The 12,404-nt window shown below is 45.7% G+C and overlaps 1 protein-coding gene across 5 annotated transcripts in view; it reads right to left on the bottom strand.

Annotated features, from left to right (window-relative positions):
- SH3GL3 (SH3 domain containing GRB2 like 3, endophilin A3) overlaps positions 1–12,404 on the bottom strand; it is a 48,653-nt gene that overhangs the window by 20,444 nt on the left and 15,805 nt on the right. For 3 of the 5 annotated variants that reach the window (XM_084817229.1, XM_084817227.1, XM_084817230.1), the window contains exons 2-3: positions 4,985–5,053; positions 2,246–2,318 (exon numbers count right to left, since the gene is read on the bottom strand). Coding sequence is in view for 1 of the 5 variants with exons in the window: in XM_084817227.1 (XP_084673353.1) it covers positions 2,246–2,318; positions 4,985–5,053 (142 nt within the window). In the remaining 4 variants the exon portion in view is untranslated. Of the gene's footprint in view, positions 1–2,245; positions 2,319–4,896; positions 5,054–12,404 lie in introns of all 5 variants that reach the window. The other 2 variants (XM_084817228.1, XM_084817231.1) reach the window with 1 other exon arrangement.

Genomic DNA, 12,404 nt, shown 5'->3' with positions numbered 1-12,404 from the left:
GGATGGAGAAGAAACAGCAAAGTGCAAAAAATATGTCTAGGTTGTGACCATGAAGTCTGCAGTATAGATAGATCCCATCTCAAAATGGAGATTTGCAGTCTGAATGAATTATTCAGTGGTACGTGTTGCAGGTATCAGATTACACCAAGCAATGCATTGTGGGAAAGAGGAGCAATGGCTGATCTCCATTTCTGAAAACACAAAGGCTGGCTGTAACTCTGATTTGCCTCTTGCCTTGGGCGAAATACAAGGTAGAGAGAAGATGTAAAGAGAAACATGATAGGCCTTATATTAACAAAGCCAGAGATCAATCTTAGGTGGTGCACTAGGAAAATAATGTAAACTGAAACCAAATTGTGAGTATTACCTAGTAGCTGGAAGCAACACACACACACACACACACACACACATGTTGCTAGTCCTTATGGCAAACAAGACATCTCCGAATGTGTAGAAAAAATGGCTGCTAAAATCTCAGACAAGGGGTGCCTGAGTAAGATTTCTAAAAGTTGGGGAGATGGGCTTCCATGCCCCATAGCTAACTGCTCTTCCCCACTGATTTTGCTTCTGATAAGCAAAATCAGAATCTGTTACGCAAAATAGTATAGGTAGAGAGGCTGACTGTGAAAAATAGGAGGTCATGCAAAGTTACTAAATCTGCATAATTTACAAAAGTCACAGTGTTCAGCTTTTTTTGGCATAGAATTCAAATTAATAGGGAAACAGGACAGGGTAAAACTTATGAATGAATACATGTGAAACTGACATGAGAGGGAAACAGACTGACCCATCCCTATCAACAGATAACATTTCTAATTATTCTATGGATGTTGGTTGTGATAAATGCACTCTTACATGGAAAATGCCAATAGAATGGAAAGATGGTCATTGAAAACTAACATTGAATTTCACATGGCTGTCTCGCTATTGCACAAAAAGAGGGTGCATAATTGCACCAGTACCAGCTGTGTACCGCCCCCCCAATCATTCCCAAACAATTTCAAATGCCAGTCTCTCTCAAGGAAAAAAAATGCTTCACATATAAAGAAAGCTCTGGGATCTTCTTGCCCATTCAACACAGTGATCTTCATATGGTTTCCCCCACTCAAAATCCTACAAGACAGAAATCTCACTGTTGAATGAGTGAGCTGTTCCCATTGCCTTCCTTATTTGTGAAACATTTTTTCCTTTAAGAAAGGCTGATGTTTGGGATATGTTGAAAAACTAAAGATGCTCTACAGCTGGTATCATTGATTAATTTCCCCTGAACATTTTCACAGCTGTTGGATCCTTTCTCATTGCTTCCCATTGTGATTCTGTGGGCTTGAGGCCTATTTATTTGCACTAGTGCAAGTGTGCAGATGTGCTAATTCACATTAGCGGTGATGAGTAGTTGTGCAACTGGAACGAAACTGCCGTACATCCGTAAAAAAAATCAGATTCCATCAATGAGTGGATGACACAATGAAATACGCCTGAGAATCTGTGAAACCCAAACGGAACGGATTTAACCAAATCCGTACATCCCTAGTCATATGTTAGATGTTATTTCAAGAAGCTGCCTCCAAGCTTTTATTTAGTTCCTACATTTTTCTCCCATCAGCAACCAGGTCCCATCAGTATGCAAGGGCTTAAAGCAGGGTGCGAGCACAGCAGTCAAATCTGGCCCTCAGAGGTTCCCCAGATGGCCACACACCCTTCCACTGACCCCCCGTTTTCCCCAACCACGTGGTTTCTCAGCTCTTGCGGGTCTCTTCTTCTCCCTGTCTAAAAGGTTGAAATGCCACTCCTGAGGCTTAGTAACTGGCTGTAAGAGCTTTAAGCTAAATTAGGCTAGTATTTTTGGTATTTGGCCCCACCCCTTTTGCCTCTGGCCCACCCACCACTGGAATGCGGCCCCCAAGAGCTTCTCCAAAATGGATTTTGGCCCCTGGACTAAAAGAGGTTCAACACCCCTGACTTAAAGAGAGGTACAGTCATTACCAAAACTGCAATGGGAGTCAGCAAATCAATGGGTTGGATCCAGACTTGATCATGCTTAGAATAGACCCACTGAAATTAATACTTGTTAGGGATGGCTAACGTAAATCCCATTGATTTAAATAGGTCTACTCTAAGCAAGACTAAATCTGGATCCAACCCAGTGTCATTGCCCAGAAATGGAGCCAAGGCCACGCACTGTAGATCCAATGGCTAGGTTCGCAGAAACATCTGGAAGAAACTATTGGAGTTATCTTTTTTTTACCTGGATTAGGTTGGAGATATTCAGTGGCTTTTGACAGAAGTTCTGCCACAGCTTTGTGGGTGACATCAATTTTCTGCAAGAAACACAAAACAAGGTCTTTCATGCAAATGCTGAAATTGCCTATCACTCTGATCCGTACAGATGTGTTACAAAAGCCTACACGTTCTGTTACGTACGAAGTTACGAGACCAACTAGGTAAAATGAAAAAAATGAGTGGCATTGGGTCAGGGATTACTATATTGGCCCCAGGAGTGTAGCCAAGTAATTTATACTGTTAGAGGGGCCTAGAGAGCCATAATGCTTGCTTAAGTTCATTATTGGTGCAATTCCCATGCTAGTAGGCCTCTGAGCATGTTGAGATGAGTCAGAAGGCTGATATCAAGATGTGCCTGGGAAGCAAGGTTTGTTTATCTTGGATAGCTGCGCTGAGAAACAAACGCTTCTAGTCTATGCTGGGAATGAACGCTAGGGGCGCTTGCTGTTGTTATGCTGCCTTATTGCTAACATGTATTGTATAAAACCCATTGTACCCCATGGCTCGTGGTTCAGAGAAGCTGTCTGATCCAACCATTGGGTACGCCTGTGTGCTGTAAGTTACTCAATAAAGTACTCCTTTACCAGTAAACCTGGATCTGATCTATCACTAGGGATGTACGAAAGTTCCGCCACGGATCTTGGGGAGGCCGAATGCGCTGGCCTCCCCAAGATCCGTGGGATCCGTTCCGCCCGAAATCAGTGGCGGAACGGCCCGCCACCCCCCCCACCACCACCCCCGCAGGACAGGACTTACCTTGGGCGGATCTTCCTGGCGGCGGCGGCTCCAGCAGCAGCTCCGGCGGCAGTTTGGCGGCTGCGGCGGCCGGTCTTCCGACCGGCTGCCACCGCCACCATTTCCAGGTTAAAAAACAAACAAACAAAAACGTGATAGGCTACGTAAAGATTTACATAGCCTATCACAGCTAGATTTTAAAAAAAACATCGTGATAGGCTACGTAAATGTTTTACGTAATGTAAAGATTTATGTAGCCTATCATGGCTGACTTAAAAAACCCCAAAAAAGTGCGTACACAAATGGCGGCGGCCACAGCCGCCACCATTTGCGTTCCTTATTTTGGCACGTCTTAGTCTACGTAAACATTTACGTAGACTAAGACGGCAAAAATAAGGGGAACGCAAATAGCGTAGCGTCTATGCTATTTGCGTTCCCTTTATTTTCGCCGTCTTAGTCTACATAAAGGTTTACGTAGACTAAGACGTGCCAAAATAAGGAACGCAAATCAAACAATGGCGGCTACAGCCACTGCCATTTGCGTCCCTGCTAGCCAGCGGCCGGATGTCCGGCTGCTGGTGGAGCCGGCCGGCGGCTCCGCAGAATTGCTGCGGAGCACAGCCGGCCGGCCAGGATTCCGGGGGCTGAGGAACGGAGCGCCTCCCCCCCAATCATAAACATAATCCGCAAAAGGTAAGTACTTTCGTACATCCCTATCTATCGATATCTTGGCACCTCTAAATTACGAGTTCAGAGCCTACTGCAGGGCCAACACAATGACAAAATGAGATCATGGCAAGATGGACACTTCTGTGTGCTGGCTCAAATTCATTTATTTGATTTGAGCTTCATCTATTGGGTGGTATAGAAATCTAATAAAGAAACATAATAAAAAATAAAATACGTTACAGATTTCTATTTCACCTTTCAAATCAAAATGTTTTCCCAAGGTAGCACACAAAAGACAAATTTTAGACAACAACAATGGGACATCAATATCTAAAATACTAGAACTTAAGAGATTAGAAAAAAAACTAAAAGAGCATGTAAAACATATCAGCGCAAATTGACCAACCCGGTCAATAGTATCAGAAATTTTAAAGATTTAAAAAAGAGCAGTATTGCATTAAATCTGCCCATCTGTCTTATCTAAAGGACGACTGATTTTTTTAAAAATGAAGTTTTGAAGGCCCACCTAAAAGAAAACAGCAAGGGAGCCAAACATATTCCTCCAGGGAAAGTGTTCCAGCAGAGCCAGCTCTGAAAAGCTGGTAAGGATGCCTAGTTGTACGAGCAGACGTCCAACAGTAGGCTTTTGTTTTAGAGGACCAATATTTGCTTCTCTCTGATCTCACGTAATCCTAGTTATGATGGAGCGGACAGAGCATTGGACACTAAACTAGATTCAGATCCCCGCTTAGCGGTTAAGCTCACTTGGATCAATCTCTCATCCTAATTATCCTAACAGGCCTGTTTCAAATGCCTCCTGAAAACGCACTTGTTCACCCAAGCTTGTAATTAAGTGTAATTAATCGTGCCGCTCCATCTTACTGCCCCTTGTATTGCTCTGTACTATTATTGTAATTGGAACTGCTTTTAATAATCTATTTGAATGTGACTTTAATATTTATATGTGAACTGCTTAGGGATTTTATTATATTAAGCAGTATAGAAGTATTACAAATAAATACAAATAAAGAACTACCTCACTGAATTGCTGTGAAGGTAAAATGGCAACAACCTGTATATGCCGCACCCTGTGCTCCATGGGGGAAGAGCAACATACGAAGAGCAAAATACATACTTAATACTATAAATTGTTCCTGGACCTGGTCCACATATTTAGAAGAACCATGTAATACAGCCCTGTTAGAAACGCACCACTCTGAATTCAGGCGTGTGGGAGAGAGGTTGACGAGAGCTCAATTTATGATCAGGAGCTTGGCGGGCATACTTAGACTCGTCTTACCCTTTCCATCTCTTGAAAATCATCATCAAGTTTTGTTCCTTCGGCTCCACTGATCTTTTCACTGAAGAGCTGCGGCAGAAAACACAAACAATCACCTTGGTATCCGCACAGAACAAAAGCCCCACACAGTATTGGAAAAAACGGATGGAGGACCAAAAAGAAAAGTACCAACCTTAGGAGAATCAAAGGTCACCTTTAGAAATAGGAAAGTACACACTGAACATGTACCAGAATAATAGGAAAGAGATGTTGTGTGTTAAAGAACAGGATAGTGACCTATTCTCCATGTCTTTCAGTATTTCAGAGACAAAAACACCAGGATGCCTGTGTGGGCTTGGGACACGCAACACCAAGGATCACTACCGGAGTATTCCCACCCCAGGTTTTTCTCTACCTACTGTATTGTTTGTTTTCATTTACTCTTCAACAGTCTGTCCACCCGCAGCTTCTGTGGAGGGTAGCCATGTCTCCTACTTTAGAGAGAACAGTCCTGTCTTGGAAGGCATTGTGTATTTGCAGGGCTGTCCAGTCCAAGACAGCTTTAAAGAGAAAACCCTAAGCCACTGGGAGAGCAGGAGCCTTGAACACCTGGACAGCAGATGAAGCAGGTATGCAGGTCACATTGGCTGGGTTCACACAAAATGCTAACCCACAGTGGTTGAGTGTGGGTTGTTGTTGAACCGTGGGTTGTGTGTTGAACCATGAGTTAGCATGTTGTTGGAATCCAGGACATTTTTCCGCAGGTTGGCTTGTTAACCACTCTGAGCAATCCAACAACAAACCATGGGTTCTCAAGGTGGCTTGTCTGAGAAAAATAAGCCACATTGTATGGTTAACAAGCCACCCTGTAGAAAATGTCCTGGATTTGGACAACACACTAACCCATGGTTCAACAACCAACCCACGGTTCAACAACAACCCACACTCAACCACCGAGTTTGGGTTAGCGTGTTGTGTGAGCCTAGCAAGTTTGTCCTTACAATGGCAAGATGGATTGTATTTCTATTTAAATTGCAGTCATTATTTATAAATTACCATCTATACATAGAAATTACCATATGCACATTTTGCGCAAAGCTGTGCCCTCTTTTTTGGTGATGTGTAAATGGCCTGGGGAGGGTTTGCAAAGGCAAAACCCTTACATAGTTTTGTTTTTAAGTTGGCATGGGGGAGATGAGATGAGAACCATGGCATGGGGGGGGGGCTTTAACCCTTTGCCCCTGCTGTAGTCCTGATTGGAGCTTTCATCCATTGTGAACAGCGGGCACAAGGGGGGGGGGAGCATTGTTCCAATTCCAATTGGGACCACAGCAGGTGAAAGAAGTCCAGAGACATTGCTGGGAAAGAGCCATATCTTAGTGGTAGAGCATGCAGAAGGTCCCAGGTTCAATCCCCAACATCTCCATGTAGGGCTGCAGAAACTCCTGCCTGAAACTCTGGAGAGTTGTTGCCAGTCAGGGCTAGATGGACCAAGGGTATAAGTCAGACTGCTGGGTTCCAGCTTGCTCTGCCTACTGCTTAAAAACAACAACAAGGCAAATGTCACATCTTGTTTGGCCCTCAGTAAACCCAGGGCCAGCCCTACCATTAGGTGGAGTGAAGGAGTTGCCTCAGGTGATAGATGCTGGGAGGTGGCAGCAAGATAATGGAGGCAAGACCTGTGTGCCATGTGATCTGCTCTGCGCCTCCTAATTTAGCCTGCTGCCTTCAGGTACAGCAGAGGATGCTCTCTTATCATCAGTGTTAAGACAGACTCATCTGCCAGTCCAGCCAGCTTTTGAAATGGAATGGGAGGGGACACCTTCTTGTCCTTTGCCTCAGGCAGCAAAATGTTTTGGGCCGGCCCTGGGTAAATCAACCATAAGACAACATTCAGTTTCGACAACGGAGCTCATATTTTCTATTACATGATAAAAAGCAGCAGCCCAAACTATATTCAGCAGAACTGGCTGCCTGGATAGGCAGTTAAAGACACAAGATCGGAAAGGAAAGAAGTTCTGGCATTGTGCATCCCTGGGCACACGGCTACATGCATGTGCCGTCGAGTTAAGGTCATTGCCACCACCCCTCTCTTTTAGATATTCAAGATCTAGGAACCTGGAAGGAGCAGTTGCTTGTACTCTAGCATGTGGACCAACATTGTTTTAAGGAGATGTCCCCAACAACACACCTCCCCTTCAAAAAGAAAACAGAGGGCAGTCTTTTAACTGGGAGAGCAAGCAGCAGAAAACAGGGGCTGTCCTTGGGAAGTAAGAATGGTTGGGACATATGATTCTCCAAATACTTTAACCATGTTCTATACCTCCTTCTTGTCTGTGATCCACGTTCAGGCAAATAATCTGGCCTAGCCAGGGGCAGGGAACCTGGTGCCTTCTGGGCATTGTTGGATTACAACTCCCATCATCCCTCACTACTGGCTATGCTGCCTGGGACTGATGGGAGTTGGAGACCAACAATATCTGGAAGGCCACAGGTTCCCCACCCCTTTCTCCTCATTGCTCCCACTTGCTTGCTTGACAGGCGGAGAGCCAGTGAGCCAGCAGGCAGGGGCATCTGATGCTCCTTCTTCTCACCACCACCGTTGTCTGGGCCAGAGCGAGAGGCAGGGGAACAAGCAGGTTGCCATGGTGAAGAGGAGGAGCAAGCCCACGGGGCTCTTGTCAGTGGGCCCCGGCTGGGGTGTGGGCCCTCGGCAGGTGCCCAACCATGCCGACCTTTGACACCGGCCCTGCTTTAAGGGTGGGGGCACAAGTTGCCCATGGGCTATGGGTTATGGACCCCTGGTGTATACAACAGAAGGAGGGGTCACCTTTGCTTGCATGAAACATTCCCCCACCAGAAGCAATGTCTCTGCCTACCTACCCTAAATGCAGCCTCCCATGTAAGGGAGTTCCTGTTCCACACACTGCCAACCCAGAGGCCTGTCTCAGCTGCCCAGCTGAGTCTTCACTCCCTCCCCATGTCTCCTTATCATCCCTTAGCCCCTTCCTTGGCCAGCTCCATCTACAAACACACCGCGGCAAGCACTTCCCTTCAAGCCCCAGACCTTCAGCTTCTGGATACTTTGCGGGTGGCGGACAGGGGTTTGCACCACAGCTTCCCAGCAGGGCTCCTGAATGGCAGATTGCTTTTGGCCCAGCTCCTCCACAGTCTCTCCTTCCCACAGGTCGGCTGACAACTGCACACAGTTAAAATAACTGCACGTGATCCAGGCTTGATCAGTGATGCAGTCCCCTTGAAATCGATGAGACTACATTAGTGTCAAGGAGTCACTTGAAATGCATGTGCTCTCATCTCTTCCAGCTTTCTGCCAAAATCAATGGTGCTCAAGGCGGCTACCAATAAAATCCAGATTAACAACATCTAAATTAAAACCCGGCATAAAAACAGTTGCATTTTAAAGCAAAAGTAAAAACGTAACAATAAAAGAAACAAACAGCACCAACCATAAAATGTGCCACCACCACTACCACTCAAGCAGGCCTGGCATCAAGGGTAGGCATGGTTGGGCACCTGCCGAGGGTCCATACCCCAGCAGGGGCCACTGACAAGAGCCCCCTAGAGTTGCCTGTCCTCTTCACCATTGCAACCTGCAACAGACCAGCTTATATGCCAAAGGCCTGCCTGAATAAACACATATTCACCTGCTGACAACAGAGAGGGGGCTAGCTTAGCCTCCCTTGGCAAGGAGTTCCAGAGCCAGGGAGCAGCCACTGAGAAGGCCCTGTCTTGCATCCCTGCCAAACGTGCCACCGATGACGTAGATACCAAGAGAAGGGCATCTCCTAAAAATCTTAAAACCCAGGCAGGCTAGTATTTGAGAAGGTGGTCTTCCCAGTAGCCTTGTCCTAAGGGCTTTATAGGTTATAACCAGCAATTTGAATTGTATCCAGAAACAGACTGGTAGCCAGGGAAGCTGTTGTGACAGGGGAGTCACGTGCTCCCTGTTAACTTCACTTGTATTCTCCCTACTCTTCTTGGCTCTCAAGATCATAATTGTCAGGGGGAGGGACCCATTTTCTGTAAGTTAACTATAAAGAAACCAAACATGAGCGCATATTCAAATTAAATTGGAAGCGTCTAACAAAAATGCTCTCTTTTGGTACCGAGAAGGAAAACTAGGCATACCGTTTCTTTTGTGAAAGGCAGAGCTTCATAAACACTTTAGCCCACATGTAAACATGGATCCAGAGTGGTGACATGATCAAAAGCTGGGGTGTGCCCAAGGAGTTCGGAGTTCCAATCCATGCCCAACCACAAAGCATGCACTTACTTGGGAGCAAGTCCCACTGAAAACCACAGGACTTACTTCAGAGTAAACATGTATAGGCATGCACTGTAGATGAGCATGGGCCAATCACAGTCTCTCAGCCCAACCACCTGTACAAGGTTGTTGCAACAAAACAGCATTGCCCTATGCACACTAACTTGAGCTCCTAAGAGGAAGGGTGAGATCCAAATGCAAATATGTAGAAATATATTTGAGAGAAAGCATTCAATGAGTGCAGCCAGAAAGAATTCTCTTGAATCAAGCCTACATGGATAGAATCAAACTTCTTGATAAGTTCTAATTCAGCAATTCACACTGGAGCCTCCCTGCTGAAGTTCTTTGTTTGAGAATGACCACTGCTAAGGTCAGCAACAGGGTGTCCTGGGAGTCTGAAAAGATCTCCCCCTGGTTTCTGAATGTTGCCATTTCTGATGTCAGATTTGTATCCATTTATTCTTTTGCATTTGTTCTTTTGTCCTATATAGAAAGGAAGGCCAATTAGGTACTATTATTATTACTGTTGTTGTTAAATGGAGTTTTAAAATGATTAGAATGTTTAATGTCATGGTTAGAATATGTACTGTTTATCTAGCTATATTGCACACACAGTTTTTTGTAACATTTTATCCTGCCCTTTAGCCAAAAGGGCAGGATGAAATGCTATTCTTGGGAGCCAAAAATGCTCCCAAGTTGGGGGGGGGGGTGTATGCATGTGCATGCACAGACACACATTTCTATGGGGAACCTCTATTGATGCCAATGGAGACTTCTAAAAATGCTAAGGGGGATTTCTGGGGGATTACTATTGGGGAGAGAAGGGATAACTCTCCCCTCCCTGTGTGTTGTGACCCCTCTTCAAATATCCCCCTGCACAGCAATTAGGATTTTAAAAGCCTGCATTGGCACCAATGGAGGCTTTTTTAGAGGCGAGAAAGATGTGGAGGGAGAGAAAGTATGTGGGGGAGAGAGAAAGTGTGGGGTGGCCCTGATCCCACTCATCCACCCACTTTTGGCTCTGACCCCACCCACTGCTGGCATGAGGCACCTAGCAGGTCTCAAAAGAGAGACAGTGTGGTGTAGTGGTTACAGTGTTGGACTGGGACTCAGGAGATCTGGGTTGTAGTCCCCACTTGGCCATGAAGCTCACTGGGTGATTCTGGGTCAGTCACTGACTCTCGGCCTAACCTACCTCACAGGGTTGTTGTGAGGATAAAATTGAGAGGAGGAGGCCTATGTAAGCAGTCTTGGGCTCCTTGGAGGAAAAGGTGGGATATAAATATAATGAACAAACAATACATTCCTTGGGAAGGAAAAGGTTTCTCGTCCTTGTTCTATAGATGAAGATAACCAAAAATGTGCAGGGTCAAAATTGCTCGCTTTTAAAGCAGGAAAGGGTGAGAGAGTTCTATGCCCTCAGGGGCACACCCCACTCTCCGTGTTTCTCCATGAGTCGCACTCGCTTTGAGCAAGCCTCCTGAAAAGCAAGAGGAAACCCCAGGGCAGAGAACAGTGGAGATGGAAGAGGCATTGTAGGCCACTGAGTTTCCAACCTCCTCCTCAATGTAGGAAAATAGCAGTTCATGAAAATATTTACTTATATGCTGTCCATCCAGGCAGAGGTCCCCCTTAAGGCGGTTTACAAAGTTAAGGAAAAGTTACAAAAATAAAAGAATTATTAAATAAAAAATTAAACACAAAATAGCCAATAGAAAACAATAGAATAGCAGCAACCATTAAAATTCTTCAGCTACTGACCGGCAGTCAGTCAATAGCAGTTAAAAGCAGATTCAAACAACCAGAGTGTAAAGCTCCGTTTAAAAGCAGTCAACAAGAGTGCTGAATGTGCCTCCCAAGGAAGGGAGCAAGGGAGGGCCACCATGATGGGACCACCACTGAAAAGGCCCCACCTCTTGTGCCCACTGACCTGATGGATCTTATCAGCAGGCACATGAACAGGGCCTCCAAGGCCAATTGTAAGGCCTGGGCAGTTTCCTGTAGGTGTAGGTGGTCTTTCTAACAGCCTCGACACCAAGCTGTCTAGGGATTAAAAATAACAACCAGCGCTCTGAGAGCCTTTAATTAATTTACTTACTCCCCCAAGCACACTAGCTGTTCTCTCACAACTCACTAGTATGCCCGGGCACACAGTTTAGAAATTGCTGGAAGTGGCTTTACGACAGATTATTATTATGGAGACGAAGGCTACAATTACCCTGAGAGCTCAGGGCTGCGGTAATGTCTCGTGTTGCCAACTCTGCTCCACCCAGGAGCTGAAAATGCATTACAATATGCTTCCAGGCAAGAAACCTCAGATGAGAGTTGCGGTGCCAGGTCGGGCTGATCACTTCAGTGATGCAGGTCAGAACTATAAGAACACCACCAGCTCGTAGGAACGGGGAAACCTGTCAGTGTCGTTTTCTCTAACATCCGAATTTTTAAAATCTCAAGTTCTTTCTTTCCTGAGTATGAAGGGCTTTGCAAATTTGGCTAGATTCTCATCAAAAACGAACTGAAATGAAATTCTCACCCATCTGCGCCAGCCAAATCCAATAGGTACAGCTATTTCCAGCAAGGAGAGGCTGAGATTACCTGGACAACACTGAAAGCCTCAATGAAGAAACAAACATTTAGGGCGCAATCCTATGGGGATAGGCGGCCGCCTCTGAACTCAGAGGCGGCCGCCTATCCAATGCGGGGCAGGAGACGCACAGAGGGGATTGATCCCTCTGTGCTTCTCCTGCCCTGCAGGCAGCATGGAAGGGTGGGAAGGTCGGTTCTCCAGGAACCAACCTTGGAGCAAGGGCTCCAAGGTCAGTACCTGAGAAACCAGATATCCTATGGCCGTCTAGCCATTGATGAGCGGCCATAGGATTGCTCCCCCCGTTAGTGTTACAAAAAGCAAAAAATGGAATAAGATTTAACTAAGTAACAATGAGCAGATCAGTCTTGGCAACAGGAGCTTAGGCCTATTTCAATGGCCAGGTGTCCTCTTTTAGAGAGGACAGTCCTCCATTTGAGGGGCTATTAGAGGACAGTCCTCTATTTGAAGATGTACTCTATTTGAAGTGTTATCCATTATGTCCAGTTTGAAGATAAAGAACCATCCAAAAGGAGAGCAGCAGGGGTGTTGAAGTTGCCCATCAACAGCGA

The sequence above is a fragment of the Heloderma suspectum genome, chromosome 11, assembly GCF_057233095.1.
Source record: "Heloderma suspectum isolate Gila_16-S chromosome 11, 16-S_ref, whole genome shotgun sequence".
NCBI classification, from domain to species: domain Eukaryota; kingdom Metazoa; phylum Chordata; class Lepidosauria; order Squamata; family Helodermatidae; genus Heloderma; species Heloderma suspectum.
Note: the sequence above shows the minus strand (reverse complement) of the source record. Positions and strands in the feature narration are given on the sequence as shown.